Consider the following 20,180-nt stretch of genomic DNA (forward strand, 5'->3'; position numbering starts at 1 on the left):
TTTGTTTGTCAAGAAGAAAGATGGTACATTCAGGTTGTATATCGACTGCCGAGAGTTGAACAAACTTACCATCAAGAACCGCTACCCACTACCGAGAATCGACGACTTATTTGATCAACTACAAGGCTCGTCTATTTATTCAAAGATTGACTTACATTTCGGGTATCATCAAATGCGGGTGAAAGAAGATGATATTCCAAAGACTGCTTTCAGAACACGTTACAGTCATTACGAGTTTATGGTCATGCCGTTTGGTTTAACTAATGCACCAGCTGTGTTCATGGACCTTATGAACCGAGTGTGTGGACCATACCTTGACAAGTTTGTCATTGTTTTCATTGATGACATACTTATTTACTCAAAGAATGACCAAGAACACGGTGAACATTTGAGAAAGGTGTTAGAAGTATTGAGGAAGGAAGAATTGTACGCTAAGTTTTCAAAGTGTGCATTTTGGTTGGAAGAAGTTCAATTCCTCGGTCACATAGTGAACAAAGAAGGTATTAAGGTGGATCCGGCAAAGATAGAAACTGTTGAAAAGTGAGAAACTCCGAAACACATACGCCAGTTTTTAGGACTAGATGGTTACTACAGAAGGTTTATCCAAGACTTTTCCAGAATAGCAAAACCCTTGACTGCATTAACGCATAAAGGGAAGAAATTTGAATGGAAGGATGAACAAGAGAAAGCGTTTCAGTTATTGAAGAAAAAGCTAACTACGGCACCTATATTGTCATTGCCTAAAGGGAATGATGATTTGTGATTTATTGTGACGCATCAAAGCAAGGTCTCGGTTGTGTATTAATGCAACGAACGAAGGTGATTGCTTATGCGTCTAGACAATTGAAGATTCACGAACAAAATTATACGACGCATGATTTAGAATTAGGCGCGGTTGTTTTTGCATTAAAGATTTGGAGGCACTACTTATATGGGGTCAAAAGTATTATATATACCGACCACAAAAGTCTTCAACACATATTTAATCAGAAACAAGTGAATATGAGGCAGCGTAGGTGGATTGAATTGTTGAATGATTACGACTTTGAGATTCGTTACTACCCTGGGAAGGCAAATGTGGTAGCCGACGCCTTGAGCAGGAAGGACAGAGAACCCATTCGAGTAAAATCTATGAATATAATGATTCACAATAACCTTACTACTCAAATAAAGGAGGCGCAACAAGGAGTTTTAAAAGAGGGAAATTTAAAGGATGAAATACCCAAAGGATCGGAGAAGCATCTTAATATTCGGGAAGACGAAACCCGGTATAGGGCTGAAAGGATTTGGGTACCAAAATTTGGAGATATGAGAGAAATGGTACTTAGAGAAGCTCATAAAACCATATACTCAATACATCCTGGAACGGGGAAGATGTACAAGGATCTCAAGAAATATTTTTGGTGGCCGAGTATGAAAGCCGATGTTGCTAAATACGTAGGAGAATGTTTGACGTGTTCTAAGGTCAAAGCTAAGCATCAGAAACCATCAGGTCTACTTCAACAACCCGAAATCCCGGAATGGAAATGGGAAAACATTACCATGGATTTCATCACTAAATTGCCAAGGACTGCAAGTGGTTTTGATACTATTTGGGTAATAGTTGATCGTCTCACCAAATCAGCACACTTCCTGCCAATAAGAGAAGATGACAAGATGGAGAAGTTAGCACGACTGTATTTGAAGGAAGTCGTCTCCAGACATGGAATACCAATCTCTATTATCTCTGATAGGGATGGCAGATTTATTTCAAGATTCTGGCAGACCTTACAGCAAGCATTAGAAACTCGTCTAGACATGAGTACTGCCTATCATCCACAAACTGATGGGCAGAGCGAAAGGACGATACAAACGCTTGAAGATATGCTACGAGCATGAGTTATTGATTTCGGAAACAGTTGGGATCGACATCTACCGTTAGCAGAATTTTCCTACAACAACAGCTACCATTCAAGCATTGAGATGGCGCCGTTTGAAGAACTTTATGGTAGAAAGTGCAGGTCTCCGATTTGTTGGAGTGAAGTGGGGGATAGACAGATTACGGGTCCGGAGATAATACAAGAAACTACCGAGAAGATCATCCAAATTCAACAACGGTTGAAAACCGCCCAAAGTCGACAAAAGAGCTACGCTGACATTAAAAGAAAAGATATAGAATTTGAAATTGGAGAGATGGTCATGCTTAAAGTTGCACCTTAGAAAGGTGTTGTTCGATTTGGTAAATGAGGGAAATTAAATCCAAGGTATATCGGACCATTCAAGATTATTGATCGTGTCGGACCAGTAGCTTACCGACTTGAGTTACCTCAACAATTCGCGGCTGTACATAACACTTTCCACGTCTCGAATTTGAAGAAATGTTTTGCTAAAGAAGATCTCACTATTCCGTTAGATGAAATCCAAATCAACGAAAAACTTCAATACATCGAAGAACCCGTCGAAATAATGGATCGTGAGGTTAAAAGACTTAAGCAAAACAAGATACCAATTGTTAAGGTTCGATGGAATGCTCGTAGAGGACCCGAGTTCACCTGAGAACGAGAAGATCAGATGAAAAAGAAATACCCGCATTTATTTTCAGAAGATACGTCAACACCTCCAACTGCTTAAAATTTCGGGACGAAATTTATTTAACTGGTAGGTACTGTAGTGACCCGAACTTTTCCATGTTTATATATATATATATATATATATATATATATATATATATATATATATATATATATATATATATATATATATATATATTAAATGAAATTGTTATTTACATGATTAAGTATTTCCAACATATTAAGCAATCAAACTTGTTAAGACTTGATTAATTGAAATAGGTTTCATATAGACAATTGACCACCCAAGTTGACCGGTGATTCACGAACGTTAAAACTTGTAAAAACTATATGATGACATATATATGGTTATATATATAGTTAACATGATATTATAATAAGTAAACATATCATTAAGTATATTAATAATGAACTACATATGTAAAAACAAGACTACTAACTTAATGATTTTGAAACGAGACATATATGTAACGATTATCGTTGTAACGACATTTAATGTATATATATCATATTAAGAGATATTCGTACATCATAATATCATGATAATATAATAATTTAAAATCTAATTTGATATTATAAACATTGGGTTAACAACATTTAACAAGATCGTTAACCTAAAGGTTTCAAAACAACACTTACATGTAACGACTAACGATGACTTAACGACTCAGTTAAAATGTATATACATGTAGTGTTTTAATATGTATTCATACACTTTTGAAAGACTTCAAGACAATTATCAAAATACTTCTACTTAACAAAAATGCTTACAATTACATCCTCGTTCAGTTTCATCAACAATTCTACTCGTATGCACCCGTATTCGTACTCGTACAATACACAGCTTTTAGAGGTATGTACTATTGGTATATACACTCCAATGATCAGCTCTTAGCAGCCCATGTGAGTCACCTAACACATGTGGTAACCATCATTTGGCAACTAGCATGAAATATCTCATAAAATTACAAAAATATGAGTAATCATTCATGACTTATTTACATGAAAACAAAATTACATATCCTTTATATCTAATCCATACACCAATGACCAAAAACACCTACAAACACTTTCATTCTTCAATTTTCTTCATCTAATTGATCTCTCTCAAGTTCTATCTTCAAGTTCTAAGTGTTCTTCATAAATTCTACAAGATCTAGTTTCATAAAATCAAGAATACTTCCAAGTTTGCTAGCTTACTTCCAATCTGGTAGAGTGATCATCCAACCTCAAGAAATCTTTCTTATTTATAGTAAGATATCTTTATAATACAAGGTAATACTCATATTCAAACTTTGATTCAATTTATATAACTATAACAATCTTATTTCGAGTGAAAATCTTACTTGAACTGTTTTCGTGCATGATTCTGCTTCAAGAACTTTCAAGCCATTCAAGGATCCTTTGAAGCTAGATCCATTTTTCTCATTTCCAGTAGCTTTATCCAGAAAACTTGAGGTATTAATGATGTTCATAACATCATTCGATTCATACATATAAAGCTATCTTATTCGAAGGTTTAAACTTGTAATCACTAGAACATAGTTTAGTTAATTCTAAACTTGTTCGCAAACAAAAGTTAATCCTTCTAACTTGACTTTTAAAATCAACTAAACACATGTTCTATATCTATATGATATGCTAACTTAATGATTTAAAACCTGGAAATACGAAAAACACCGTAAAACCGGATTTACGCCGTCGTAGTAACACCGCGGGCTGTTTTGGGTTAGTTAATTAAAAACTATGATAAACTTTGATTTAAAAGTTGTTCTTCTGGGAAAATGATTTTTCTTATGAACATGAAACTATATCCAAAAATCATGGTTAAACTCAAAGTGGAAGTACGTTTTCTAAAATGGTCATCTAGACGTCGTTCTTTCGACTGAAATGACTACCTTTACAAAAATGACTTGTAACTTATATTTTTGACTATAAACCTATACTTTTTCTGTTTAGATTCATAAAATAGAGTTCAATATGAAACCATAGCAATTTGATTCACTCAAAACGGATTTAAAATGAAGAAGTTATGGGTAAAACAAGATTGGATAATTTTTCTTGTTGTAGCAACGTGAAAATTGGTAACAAATCTATATTAATCATATCCTAGCTAACTTATATTATATTATACATGTATTCTAATATATTATGTAATCTTGGGATACCATAGACACGTATGCAAATGTTTTGACATATCATATCGACCCATGTGTATATATTATTTGGAACAACCATAGACACTCTATACGCAGTAATGTAGGAGTTAGCTATACAGGGTTGAGGTTGATTCCAAAAATATATATACTTTGAGTTGTGATCTAACCTGAAATGTGTATACACTGGGTCGTGGATTGATTCAAGATAATATATATCAATTTTTTTTCTGTACATCTAACGTTGGACAACTAGTTGTAGGTTATTAACGAGGACAGCTGACTTAATAAACTTAAAACATCAAAATGTATTAAAAGTGTTGTAAATATATTTTGAATATACTTTGATATATATGTACATATTTGTTATAGGTTCGTGAATCGACCAGTGGCCAAGTCTTACTTCCCGACGAAGTAAAAATCTGTGAAAGTGAGTTATAGTCCCACTTTTAAAATCTAATATTTTTGGGATGAGAATACATGCAGGTTTTATAAATGATTTACAAAATAGACACAATTACATGAAACTACATTCTATGGTTGAATTATTGAAATCGAATATGCCCTTTTTATTAAGTCTGGTAATCTAAGAATTAGGGAACAGACACCCTAATTGACGTGAATCCTAAAGATAGATCTATTGGGCCTAACAAACCCCATCCAAAGTACCGGATGCTTTAGTACTTCGAAATTTATATCATATCCGAAGGGTGTCCCGGAATGATGGGGATATTCTTATATATGCATCTTGTTAATGTCGGTTATCAAGTGTTCACCATATGAATGATTTTTATCTCTATGTATGGGATGTATATTGAAATATGAAATCTTGTGGTCTATTGTTACGATTTGATATATATAGGTTAAACCTATAACTCACCAACATTTTTGTTGACGTTTAAAGCATGTTTATTCTCAGGTGAATATTAAGAGCTTCTGCTGTTGCATACTAAAATAAGGACAAGATTTGGAGTCCATGTTTGTATGATATTATGTAAAAATTGCATTCAAGAAACATATGTCGATGTAATATATTTCTATTGTAAACCATTATGTAATGGTCGTGTGTAAACAGTATATTTTATATTATCATTATTTGATAATCTACGTAATGCTTTTGAAACCTTTATTGATAAAATAAAGGTTATGGTTGTTTTAAAAATGAATGCAGTCTTTGAAAAACGTCTCATATAGAGGTCAAAACCTCGCAACGAAATCAATTAATATAGAATGTTTATAATCAATATGAACGGGACATTTCAATCGACAACATCGAACTTAAACCCCATTCGCCTACATTAATGTGGTATCGTCAACACCGAACTTTAAACCCACATATGAGTTATCGTCAACATCGAACTTTAAACCCTCATCAACTCACTACAATAGTCGTATGGCATCGTCAACATCGAACTTTAACTCCATACGTGAGGTATCGTCAACAACGAACTTTAAACCCTCATCACAACACAATATACTCTAGTGTATGGTATCGTCAACAATGAACTTTAAACCTATACCCCACAAGTAAATAAATTATATACATACACATATAATTATTCCACTCACCTTGTCACAAAGATGATGATTTAGCACTTCCGAGCTTCAACGCAATGTACCTAAATCATTAAGTGCACATTCAATTTCACAACTAGTGGGATTTACCACAATACTCCCACTTGAGCATTTAATGACCCAATTTGCATTAAATGACTCGACTACACACAACCGCCCATAAATGGCCAAGACTCGACTTTAATCACTAAGACTAGTGAATTAGAGTCTATTAACTTCAATTAACACAAAACTTAAGGTAATCTATACCCATTTCAACTAATTAGGTCAACTAGTACATTTTGACCCATTTTATAACACTTAAACTCACAATCAAGTCAAACTTGCCCATTAACACCTCTTTCATAATTCTTAAAGTACATTAGTGGCTAACAACACCAATTGACACTTATAACCTCAAATCACAAGGCCAAAACCCTATATTGTGGCTATTAGGGTTTCATTACAACACATAACCCAAACTCGCCCATTTTACCACCAAATGGGTCTTACAAATCTCTAGTACCCAAAACCCTAGTCATTAACCAATTAAAACTAAAAACTTAGAGTTAGAACTTACCGAGACTATCAACGCGTAGCTAGAGACACAAGGAACAACTTTAAATCTCACTCCTAGGTTTGATTCACAAATCTCCAACTTCAAATCTCAAGATCAAGCTAGGTGGGTTTTGTGTTTTGGGAGAGAAATAGGAAAGAAAATGGAAATGAAAATGAAATAAATGGATGTGTGGTGGAGAGTTAATGCTCCCACCAGATTTACATGTCAAATTACCATTTTGTCCCTCAAAGTCATTTAATTTAAGCTAAAACCAGAATCAGAACTGCAGGACTGCCGCGGCGCGACCTTAATCGTCGCGGTGTGACACATAAAGGGAAAATATACCCTTCTTAAGCCAACTTCTGATCCCAATTTGCTTGTTATGCCGCGGCGCGGACCCAATTGTCGCGGCGCGGCCTAAGGCTAGAACTGGACAGCTCGGCCAACTTATACACTTTTCGATTTTATTTACCTTGCACAATCCAAACCCGCTTCCTATGTTCACCTAGCCTTCCACAAGAGTCTCACAAGACTTAACGCTAACCAAACCCATGATTAAACTTATACATGCACACATTATCAAGTGCTCATATAAGTATATATATATATTCATACATTTACGCATAAGCTAACGAGTTATAAACGTACAAATGATTAAGTAGGTACCTTTCGATATGTACGGGAAAAACGGGATGTTACAGTCCAGTTATACGACTTTTTTATAAATTTTATTAATAAGTATAATTATTAATAATAATAATTTAAAAAAATATACTGATTTCCTATTATATATATATGTATAACATTTTTATTTTATATATAATAGTTGTTGTTTTGATGTAAAATTCGTATTTTGTATACCTGATCTTTATACATTTATTTATTTATATATATGTTTTTATTTATATATATAATTCATAAGTTTTTGTTAATTAACAACATAATAATAATATAGATAAACTGATAATAAGAATGGTAATGAAAGTAAATGAGATAATGATATTAATAATAAAAAAATGATTTTTAGTGATATTAACTGTATATTATGTTATCAAGTTATATCTTAATATTAATAATAATCAATTTTAATAGTAATAACTCTTAATGATATTGGAGATGATAATATTTAATAAGAATAAAGATAAATAAATTACATGTTTCAAATTTTATATCAATATATTATATATTAAAATAATAATGTTAATAATATTGGTTTTTATTACTATTGATATTTATTTTAATAATAATAGAAGTATTAATGGCAACATAATAACTATTCTTTAATTTGTAATTACACTTATCATGTTAAAGTTATACATTTTAATTATACATTATATGTTATATGATAGTATGTGTAGTATACTTATTATAAATACATTATATAATAAGTGTATGTATATTAAATATAAAAATGTGATTGTCATATATATATATATATATATATATATATATATATATATATATATATATATATATATATATATATATATATATATATATATATATATATATATATATATATATATATATATATATATATATTTGTTATAATATTTTCCCATCATAAAAATAAATTTAAGCATATAGTATTTATGATTTATATATTTTCCAATATTCGTATGATAATAATTATCACAGGTATCATATATATCTACCAAAAAAATTTCTTATCTTGTATATATTATTTTACATATTTACTCCTATCAATTCAATTATCTTTTGTTATTTGCAAAACATACATTTATATATATATACATATATTTATTTACAAACAATTGTTCGTGAATCGTCGGGCATTGTCAAAGGGTAATTGATTACATGAATATAGATTTCAAAACTTTCGAGACTCAACATTACAGACTTTTGCTTATCGTGTCGGAAACCTATAAAGATTAAAGTTTAAATTTGATCGGAAATTTCCGGGTCATCACAAGGAATGGCGTGAATTCCACGAAAATTTTCGGCACGCAACAAACAATTGCAGGACGCTGAATCGCTGATGTATGAGATATTAGCGAAAATCAAAAGCAGGAGAGCTGAACCACCTCCTCCCGGGAAAAAGCTTCAGGAATGCAGATCCCAATAAAACTTTCGAATGGAGGAGGGAAAGACAACGAAAGAGGAAGTAACGGAAGGCGACAAAAGGACAAGGGACCAGCAGACAAAGAATTACAAATTGGTATGATTAACACAGACGGACCAAACAGTCATCATCAAGGCTACTATAACAAACGTAACAAATGTGTACACGGACAACGGTAGTGAAGCAGGCATACCTTTACAAGCATTCTTTCCTGGATTTCTCAAGAAACGTTAGATCAAGGATGAGGAGAACAATCACAAGGATAAGAAGCTTCACAGGAGCCAAGATTTGTTTACATCTAATTTTGGTTTTGTCGTTGGTAAAGGTTTGAATCGTATATTGTGTGGATGCTCGACTGTTGAGTGTAAATGTTATGTTAAAAAACGATTTGTTCATCATAAGAAACATCGAGTGCCCGTGGTGAAAATTTCCTTGTTAAAAGGTGAAGCTAAGAAATCGACTTCCAAAAAAGGTAGGAAAGGTAAGGGTGTCTCGTTTCATTTACGGGATAATGGTGATGATTTAGAGGTTGGAGAAGCAATTCAAGATCTTTTTTTGTGAGAATCTGGTTGACAAGCCTCATATCGGTGAGGGTAATACTGCTTTTTTTAAGGGTTAGCGAGATTGGGATTGATCCCTCCTTCTCCGGGCACGCTCATCGGGGGTTCCTTCGACGAATGTGTTGACATAATTCGGTCATCGAAAACAAGGATGAAGGTTCGACATTTACATTGGGCTCCAAGTCTTATAAGGGTAAATTGGTGGTTGATGATTCCGTTGCTAGTTAGTTGGGATTATTTTGTTTGGTTTGTCGCTTTAGTTTCAGTTTCAGTTTGCTTTCCTTTTGTATCATTGCATTGTTTTGGTAGTTAGCTTCTCGGCTTAAGTCTAGTTTGGTTTGCATGTTTTGAGCTTTTTAGGTCCGATTTAGTTATTCTCGAATCTCGAGCCAAGTCACTTACTACTTGTATCTTTATTTAATTATTCTCTTTTTTTTTGATAAAATGACTCGTCAATATAGTTATCATTTAAGCTAAAAAAAACAGGATCTTATAATTCGGGAGGTGATTCTCACACACCACTTTTTGATCCATCTACACTTTTGTCTCCTAAATTTAAAGTTATATCTCTAAATTAATCTAGGGAGTTGAACTTATATTATTAAACTAAGTATAATTAAGGATATAATAGTAACTTATGTGTATATAGATCAAAAAGTGGTATGTGAGGATCTCCTACCGATCGATAGTTTGAGTTATCTAAATTACTGAGTATTTTTTTTTTGAAAAAAATAAAATAAAATCTAAGTTAAAAACATACATACAATACAATTAGGGGTAACTAGAACCAGATCGGGCCGCGCGATGTGACGGGGCCTTCCGGGTTGCATATTCATCTTTGACGTACAGTTTTGTTTTTGTAGAATAAAAAACGCGTTGCTGTGGGTGTGTTATGTATGGAAAATAGCCCGAAATATTTAGCGTTTTTTAAATGGGTCCGTTCCGCGTATGGTTAGTCGCGTTGTGCTCGTAAGATTATTTCGAGTTGAACGGTGATATCGGAAAAATTTAACTCGCGTCGAGCGAGAAAATATGTCCCGGAAAAAATTTGAGTGGAGTTTATTTAAAGTTTTTAATTAAAATAGTAATTTATGGTTTATACCCCTATGTTGGGGGTGAAGTTGCAAAAGGGGTAAGAGTTTGGGCTTTTTTATTGTTTTGTTCAATGTCGTTTAGGCCAAAATTTGGCTGGTGTTTTTGTAAAACGACTCAAACAGCCACCTACTTTAGGATATAGTTTTGTTTTTGTAGAATAAAAAACGTGTTGCTGTGGGTGTGTTATGTATGGAAAATAGCCCGAAATATTTAGCTTTTTTAAATGGGTCCGTTCCGCGTATGGTTAGTCGCGTTGTGCTCGTAAGATTATTTCGAGTTGAACGGTGATATCGGAAAAATTTAACTCGCGTCGAGCGAGAAAATATGTCCCGGGAAAAATTTGAGTGGAGTTTATTTAAAGTTTTTAATTAAAATAGTAAATTTATGGTTTATACCCCTATGTTGGGGGTGAAGTTGCAAAAGGGGTAAAAGTTTGGGCTTTTTTATTGTTTTGTTCAATGTCGTTTAGGCCAAAATTTGGCTGGTGTTTTTGTAAAACGACTCAAACAGCCACCTACTTTAGGATATAAACTAGAAAAAGTTCGGACCGCGCGTTGCAGCGGTTGCATGGTTGCATTTGAATATACGTTGTTTGGTACATGTTTGTAGTATAAGACGATATATAGGTACAAAATGACTACGTATGTTTACTACTTATTACATATATACATAATGTTTGTACATTTAAAAATTTTAAAAACCACGATATTTAAAGGATACACGATATTTTTCATGTTGCAGTAGGACTCGAACCTAGATCTTTTCCCTTACAAACTAATGAACTTAGCACTTACTCTAGACATCTACATGATATAATTAATTGAGTTTATTTATTATGTATATAATTTATTAAAAATGTTTCTTTTTAAAAAAAGCTCCGTTTCGAATATAATTAGTTGCGTTTTGTTTGTAAAATTATTTCGAGTTGAACGTTGATAATGGAGAAACCTAACTCGCGTTAAAAAAAAGATATAACCCGTTAAAAAATTAGGTGAATTTTCTTTAGTTATTATTGTAATAAGTTAGAAAGTTATAATTTAAACCCTTCAAGTTATAAATTTTACCCACTTTTACCCCTAAAAAGCTACAACTTTTATCCGTTAAGTTTTGAACACCTTACCTAAATTTCCCTTGGCAAAAACGCAATATTCAATGCATAAAACGACCAATTTTTTGGGTTGGGTTTAGTAGATATTGGCTAAAACGCATTATTCAATGCATTGAACGGCAATTTATTAGTGTAATAAGTTAGAAAGTTATAATTTAAACCCTTCAAGTTATAAAATTTACCCACTTTTACCCCTAAAAAGCTACAACTTTTATCTCTTAAGTTTTGAACACCTTACCTAAATTTCCCTTGGCCAAAACGCAATATTCAATGCATAAAACGACCAATTTTTTGGGTTGGGTTTAGTAGGTATCGGCTAAAACGCATTATTCAATGCATTGAATGGCAATTTTTTTGGTTGGGTTTAGTAGGCATGAAATGAAATAAAAATATGAAAATTTCTAATGACAACCCTAAGGGTTGTCTTTAATTTTTTAAAACATGCTTAATTTATTTGTACATTATAATTAACCACCCACCCTATGAAAATAACCACCTCCAACAATCAAATTATACCACTCTTTTATGCATCAATTACTTCTTAATGACAACACTTAGGGTTGTCATTAGAAAACTTCTAAAAATATAAAGGATTAATTATCACTTTACTTGAGAACCAGAACGGCGCCGGAGCTCCATTGCTGACGGCCGACCATCGAAAACCACCACAAGACTTTGTCGCAAGTAAATATCTATTCTATTTGCTCTTAATTAGGGTTTCGTTGAACGTGCTGATGGCTACACTCTAATTTGTACCTAGACGTAAACCCTATTTATCTTATAATTAACCACGTATCTATAGAATATATAAACCCTAAAATTCAGTATGCTGTTAAAATTAACCTATTTAACAGATAACACTGTGTAACTGCTCAAAAAGTATATTTTTATGTTAATTTGAATGTTTCTCATACATAACAAATTCTACACTTTTGTTGAAGGAATTTGATTCTTTTCTATTTTTGTTTTTTGTAATATTTGTGGTTTACCTAATTGAAATCTCATCTCTATTTGTATCTAGGTAGGTTAGCACCAATATTACCATTAAGATTACAATATTAGACTAAGTACTATACTATTTCGAAGAACGGATGATGAATCAAGAGGCGAGTAGTGGCAGTCGAAAACGTAAGAGAAACGAACGCCCGAAAAACAAAACTCCGGAAACACAGAGTGCCAAAAATGCCAAATCTGATGTCAAACAAACGCCGTCTACTTCTACCGTTTCTAAAAGTTACCAAAAACCGTTATCGTTCCTTGACAAGGTTATCTCTTTTTCGCTACTCATGATGAGCATCATGCTTTGGTTTACTATAAATTGTAATCAATAATTGTTATAGGTGAAATTTGATTATCTGTTTGTGTTTCTCAGATGAAAGCGAAATTAGCAGGAGGTCATTTTCGTATGATTAACGAGAAACTTTATACCTGCTCGTAAGCCCTAAAATTTTTCCCTTTTATATTTTTGCTACGAAATCATCTCTACTTTAACTATGTTTACTTGCCAAATTTTATAAATTGTTTAATCATATGTTTATATTCATAGAAGAACCATATATCCGTCTACCGAACGTTTATTTGTTGATTAGTTTTTAATTTATAGAACAAAGGGTTTCTTATGATGTTGTAAAGTGATTTGTGTTGACTGGATTAACTTAATAAGGTTATTAACCTAAACAACATTTTCTTTGACCAATGAAGTCAAAGGGTGACTTATGAGTGACTATTCTTTGTAGCATGAGATAACTTTGTATAATTGACGTTGTACCAGTTATTATTTGAAGTATCTGATAATAATATGTATGCAGTGGAGATGAAGCCTTGAACTACTTCAAAGAAGACCCTTCATTGTTTAACATGGTAAGAATGCTTGTCGATGTGATCTTTAAATATTGTACTATATTCTTTTTAGGTCATAATATATATATATATATATATATATATATATATATATATATATATATATATATATATATATATATATATATATAGTGGTAGGATCAAGAGGGAAGTAACCAATCGGGGGGAAGCAAAAACTTTTTTTTTTTTTTTTTTTTGTTTTTTGAAAAAACCTTGTTCACGAACATTATAGATGGGATGAAAATATGAACATTTAGTAGAGACACTTTGTGATAAATGTTTTTATTTTGGCGGGAAAACGCTCGAAGAAGTAATATATAACAATTATCGTGTTTTTCGAGCGTATGTTGAGGTTTTAGCTATTGGGGTTTAGATATTAGGGTTTATAGGGTTTAGATATTAGGGTTTAGAAATTTAGGGTTTAGGGTTTAGATTGAGTTTTTAACACGAACGGTTTAGAGTTTAGGGTTTAGGGTTTGTGTCAAAGCTTCCCCCACTGTGGGCCCAGGGATTAAAGGCATCGGGTACCACTGAGCTAGAAGCTCGTTGGTGGGGTTTAGGGCTTGGTGTTTAGGGCTTGGTGTTTTGGGTTTATTCCATAAACCCAAAACACCAAGCCCTAAACCCTAAACCCTAAACTCTAAATCGGGCTAAATTTTACTTCACAAAACATGAAAAAAAAACGTTCATATTCTTCACGAACAATATTATCTTGAATGTTATTTTTGTTGATCGTTTTCCCGCCTAAATAATAACATTCATCACGAAGTGTCTCTTATAAATGTTCATATTTTCGTGTGATCTTGATGCCGGAAAAAAAAAAATTCCAAAAAAAAGGGAAAAAAAAAAAAAAAATTTGCTTCCCCCCGCTTCCCCCCGATTGGTTACTTCCCCATTGATCCTGCCCCTATATATATATACACATATATATATATATATATGTATATATGTATATATATAAGAATGTGAGATGTGAGAGCCTTACTAGCTAGGTTAAATTGTGATAAATAAATAAAAATCGAGGGTTGATTTTATGATATTATAAGATTTTTCAACTTGGATGTTGTAAAATCATATTAAATGGTGAGTTGGTGACAAATACTATAATTCAGTAGTTATCGTTGTACATAACTGCTTTAGAGGGTATTTGGCTGTATATTTCTAAACCAGATACTCCTTATAGTAATTCGAATAATATACAACGGAAATAGGTAGGGCTGCGGAATATGGTCAGATAATTTTATCTAAGTTACTAATGAATGGTTTGTTTTAAAAAGTGAAACATTTATAAATTCAAAATATCTTGTGTTAACTTATTCTTGTACAAGGTACCTGTTGATAAATATAGAGATAAACATTAAAATTTTAACGATTATCTTCTTATCCTTTAAATAATAACAACAAGAAGGTATTTTAAAAGATTTAAACAGGTAAAAAGGAAGAGCATACTTTTAGCTTCCCCTTATCTAATCATATTGTAGTCGCTTGTATGAAGCTGATTTTTTAAATTGCTGGTTTTTCAAAACTAGTATCCAACTCATATGGCCAGTATCATACAGGATATCAAGAGCAAATGTCACGATGGCCCAAACAACCAGTTAATATAATCATGAAATGGCTAAAGGATCACAGTTCATCTCTAGTTGTGGCTGATTTTGGGTGTGGTAAGAATTCGATAAAACGCTTACATTTATGAAATTTATATTTATTCTAAATGTTTGATCTCCTGAGTTTTTATTAGTTAACAATCTACAAGACCATCATGTTTCGGTGCATATCAGGGGATGCACGTCTTTCTAAAGGTGTAAAGAATAAAGTCTATTCTATAGACCTTGTCTCAAACGATCCTTCTGTGATTGCTTGTGATATGTCAAATGTGAGTCTCTCGTCGATATGTGTCAAAGCTCTGAATTATGTATGCTTTTTCCTAGAGTTGGAAAATGGGCGGGTCGGGCAGTATGGGTAATGGGTTCAGCTCAATGTGGCTTGACCTGAATAACTTTGTTTTCAAATTTATTATATTATCTATAAACAAATAGTGTGTCCAATATAATTGCTAATTCTGTCACTAATAAAGTATTTCTTTGAATAAATGTAACCCAGATAGTCTATGCATTACAATTTAAAAATATACTTGGCACAACGTAGAGTCATATTCTTTTTAGCAAATTATTCTTTTTACCTGTTTAACCCATCACAAAAACATAACCCAAATCAGCCGATTTATAAGTAAATGGGTTAAAGTCGTCACTCCTTAATGATCTGTAAACTTGCAGACACCCCTTGAATCATCATCAATAGATGTTGCTGTTTTCTGCCTTTCACTAATGGGCACCAACTTCCCGAATTATATCCAGGAGGCACACAGAGTGCTTAAAACAAGGTATCTATATAATAAATATAAATACTATACTATGTATCATTTTGTACTCGTTAATCACTTTTTTAGAATAGTTCTTCTTATAAGTTAATAATTATTACAGTGGTTGGCTTTTAATAGCGGAGGTGAAGAGTAGATTTGATCCGACTAACGGAGGAGCAGATCCGGAAAGGTTCTCTAAAGCTGTCTGTGAACTAGGGTTTACTACTGTATCCAAGGTTTGTTCATAATTAACCTATTCATTAAATATAAATACTAAATATACTTATATGAAAACTGTAAAAAAAAGTTGTTGGTGGGTTAACCCAATCAGGTCAAGGATAACACTTTAACATGTGTTATAAATGATCAATTTAAATCTGAACTCGTTCTGCACGGTTACCCAACCTGCTCATCTTGTACTTCACAACATTTTTTAAAACCGTTGGTATTCATGTTCACGTGTCTATGCTAATAAACGTCTCAAATTGCAGGACTTTTCAAATAAAATGTTCATACTTCTATATTTCAAGAAAAAGGTTTGTTCATTTCATTATCTTTGTCTACTTGTATACGATTCCCAAATGAATAGCAAATGCATGAATTGGTTTACTGTAATATAGTAGCGCCTGATTTTGTAATCTTTGTGCAGCCAAAGAATAGTTCTAACAAAGAAATTAAATGGCCTGAACTGAAGCCATGCTTATACAAGCGTCGCTGAGCTCATAGATTGCATTCTACCTGATCAAATTATCAGGCATGGTGTTTCTGTTATATTCAGAATAGTTGTTGACATTGGCCTTCACCGTTATTACTTTACTATGTAGAACTGTATGTTTACTTTTTTTTTCCTCGTATATTGGATATTGCGCCATCTTTCTACTCACCGAATAAAAAGGTAAGGATGTTGGTTAAGGCTACTAACTTATTACTGGAGTTTTTGATTAAGAAATCTTACAGAAACTACAACTTTCTTAAGCACAAATGATCACGAAGTGTGAAGACAATAGATTGATCAAGCATAGTTTAGATCCTTAGGGTTCGGTCTGCACTTGGTTAACAATGGTTAACAAAAGAGGGGTCAACAAAAGAGGAGATAAGGGTGATTCGAGTTTAACTCTCGGTCTGGAATACCGTGAATAATTCCAATGTGAGATGATGATGGGTGGTTAAGCGTCGACTCACTATCATTGGGCTAGATGAGATTGATGGCTCAAGGGAGGTGTTAGGATTTATGTTCATAGAACGTTACAAGTAAGCTTAAGAAGTTGTTAAGACTCCGGTAGCGCGGGTTAGGGTTCGATGATAGTGATGATAATATAATCGTAAGTGATTTGTGAGTGGAAGTGTGTGTGTGGAATGTAATGTGTGTAACGTGTGTTGTAATGAGGGTTTGATGCCCTATTCATAGGTGGACGCCTTTGTCCTTTAGTGTCACGTAATACGACAAAATGGAATATGCTCTTGCTATGTCGTACTGTTTGGTCTGCTAAAGCTGGAAAAGTGTGAGTGGTCCCCACACAGTCTGCCAGCTGTTTGCCACAGCCGTCGTGCAGACTGCCACACGATCTGGTGATCGTACAATGCTGGGATCGTGCCAACCACATGTGGTGTATGTGTTGTTGGTTTGTGCTCCTGTAAATTGCACGTGATAGTCCTTGATTCGGTATTGTCAACAATTCTGGTTTAGTGTTGGTAAGCTATTAAGTTTTGGGCGCTCACATGTTGATTGTGCTTGATGGATCATGGCCGCGTTGTACTTGTGGCGCATTATGATGCTATAAGTTACAACTTAATGACTTGTTGATTATGTAGTGCTAGTCACGTGTGATGCGCGTATACGGAGGGTGCGAGTATGCGCATAATTTCATATGTTATTAGTGTTGAGGTTTCATATTTTTTGTTTATAAATTGCTGAAAAGGTCCCAAGTCTTTATCAATTTTCATTTTTTAGGATGTCAACTTAACACGATTTTTTTTATTGAATATATACATATTGTCTATTTCGAACTTGAATTTGTAACATTACGGTGAGAGAGCCATTTGACATAATGCTCGACTCCTGACTTGACTTGCGCAATGCTCGTCTGCATGGGATGCACGCCTCTGCTAATGGATTTATGATTTATATTTTTAGAGCTAGGAAGCTTTTTTCGACGTATGTTTATATTATATTCATTTGATTACTTCAACAACCTCAAACACATCAATGAAGCGCATACCGAGACTAAATTTTTTTGAAGTATCATAACATACTTTGACTCGTACCCAGCAAAATATTTTCATTTAACCAGTCATAAAAAACAAAAACAAAAATGTTGGCATTTCTTTCTTAGAAAAGATATCTTAAAAAATCAAATCAAATCAACTCAACTGATCAGTATAAGATAGATTTTACATATGTCAATTTGTTAGGATAGGAATGGTATTATGTGTTAGGATAGGAATAGGAATGGTATTATGTACAGTAAAAAAAAACGGAGTAACAATAACAATTGGTCAATAGTGGTAAACAATTTTTTATATTATTTTATTTTTTCATTTAAGATTGAAAAAGGACAAAAAAAGAAACACGTGTAGTTTGATGTGTGGAGAAAGGTGGTGCAACAAAAGAAAAAGGATCTTGTCTTCTAGGTGAATTGAATGGTCCATATCTGACACGTCACCATGACTCACTAATCACCCCAATATTTATATCTTGTACGCATCTTACACTTATTCAAATTTATAAATTTGCATTTTATAGGTGCTTATTTTTGCTTATTTACTTGTTTATGAAGTAGTATAATAAGATAAAAATTGTTTCTTTTTACAATTTCATATAACTATACGTAGTCTTTTTCAATATAACTCTGTGTGGTAAACTAAACAAATCAACTCATCAAATCAATCAAATACTCGAATATAACCTGAAAGAATTCTTATTGAAACTTACAACCTATTCCATCCGTATTGAAATAAACGTCCACTTTACTATTTGTATTTATCCCAAATTAATTTTACATTGCAAAAAAATACCTAGAGCATTCGGTATCCATCGTCCAATCCAGTGTCGAAATGGACCAAGTATTAAAGTGGACACTAGCCCACCGTTTCTTGTAGTCGATGTTGGCGTTGATTGTCCACCGTCGGTACCCCGACGGTGGTTTCAACTATTTCTTTTCTTGTTTTGTTTTGTTTTGTTTTTCTTTTTCAATTATTCTGTTTTCTTATTGGTCCACGTCATATTTTCTCTCACCAAGATTTTGAATTAAGGACACCAAACGATATCCCTCTAAAATAAATTTCAAGGTTCATTTTCGACTTTGAAATGGACTCCGAAAAATAGATACGGACATCTCGTGCTCTTTATATCATTAAACTCTCTAGTGTAATAACCTCATTTATTAGTCTCAATTACTCGTATTTTAATTAAATTTAGTTAAATTAATTTTGAATATAATTACAAAAATTGAGATTTATTACACTTTTAAACTTAACAAAAGTTTTTACAGGACACCTTTTTTAGATCCGAGGGTGTAATCAACTACTGACTCTATCCCTAATTTATAATAGAGTATCTTGTATTCTATTTTGAAATGTTTTAAATTAATTCCTCAATTTCATAAATAAAAAATAATAATAATAAAGGTTAAGTTTTATTATGTTCTTGATATATGTGGATAAGATTAAAAAAGGGAAAAGGTTAGGATAAATGAGAAAGTAAATAAAAACTATATTATTTTTGTGAATTTTTTTAAATTCTGTATTTTGTGAGGGCTTAGAAATAAGCTCATCCAAAAAGACCAAATCACACCTTTATTATATAAGACTATTTGTATCAATGACAAGAAACGACGTTTCTTTGCCTAGTCATCACCAAGTGACACCAATATTTCAAGTATTGAAGCGTTACTTTTGGGCATTTTTTGAGCGTGTGTTGAAAAGAGACGGATAAAGAAACATCCATTCTTGTTTCTTTTTTTTTATTATTATTTTAAAAATATTATTTTTATCCACTTATAATACTTAACTCAATTATATTTTAACACATTATAACAATACTCCTAACAAACACCAAAAAGAAATACCACCATTACTCGACTCAATAAAAAAACACGTCATACTCATCTAAAAAGTGCAAAAAGGCAAGTGACACCACAAGAAACGCCTTCTACCAATACAAATGGTCTAAAGGTAACTAAACTACAAATCCACTTCATTATGCGCAATTCACCCAGTACCAGATCTCGCGTTCGGGAGGCTTGATTAACCGAAGTTTTACCTTGAGCCAATG

General features: G+C 32.8%; 1 protein-coding gene across 1 annotated transcript; it reads left to right on the forward strand.

The window, feature by feature from the left end:
• Positions 1-12,712: 12,712 nt before the first annotated feature.
• On the forward strand, positions 12,713-16,894 carry LOC139872604 (ribosomal RNA-processing protein 8-like). Its single transcript, XM_071860518.1, has 9 exons — positions 12,713-12,950; positions 13,058-13,119; positions 13,494-13,545; positions 15,095-15,209; positions 15,327-15,421; positions 15,822-15,928; positions 16,029-16,143; positions 16,399-16,443; positions 16,557-16,894. Exons 1-9 carry the CDS (start codon positions 12,777-12,779, stop codon positions 16,623-16,625), a joined length of 834 nt encoding a protein of 277 aa, XP_071716619.1. The 5' UTR covers positions 12,713-12,776; the 3' UTR covers positions 16,626-16,894.
• Positions 16,895-20,180: the final 3,286 nt, after the last annotated feature.

The sequence above is a fragment of the Rutidosis leptorrhynchoides genome, chromosome 10 (genome assembly GCF_046630445.1).
Source record: "Rutidosis leptorrhynchoides isolate AG116_Rl617_1_P2 chromosome 10, CSIRO_AGI_Rlap_v1, whole genome shotgun sequence".
NCBI classification, from domain to species: domain Eukaryota; kingdom Viridiplantae; phylum Streptophyta; class Magnoliopsida; order Asterales; family Asteraceae; genus Rutidosis; species Rutidosis leptorrhynchoides.

What these genes read in the sequence shown, in the direction of transcription:
- LOC139872604 (XM_071860518.1), top strand. Translation starts at nt 12,777, where the DNA reads ATGATGAATCAAGAGGCGAGTAGTGGCAGTCGAAAACGTAAGAGAAAC. An exon ending in CGTTATCGTTCCTTGACAAG is followed by an intron (nt 12,951 to 13,057) that starts GTTATCTCTTTT and finishes TGTGTTTCTCAG; the next exon opens with ATGAAAGCGAAATTAGCAGG. An exon ending in GAGAAACTTTATACCTGCTC is followed by an intron (nt 13,120 to 13,493) that starts GTAAGCCCTAAA and finishes ATATGTATGCAG; the next exon opens with TGGAGATGAAGCCTTGAACT.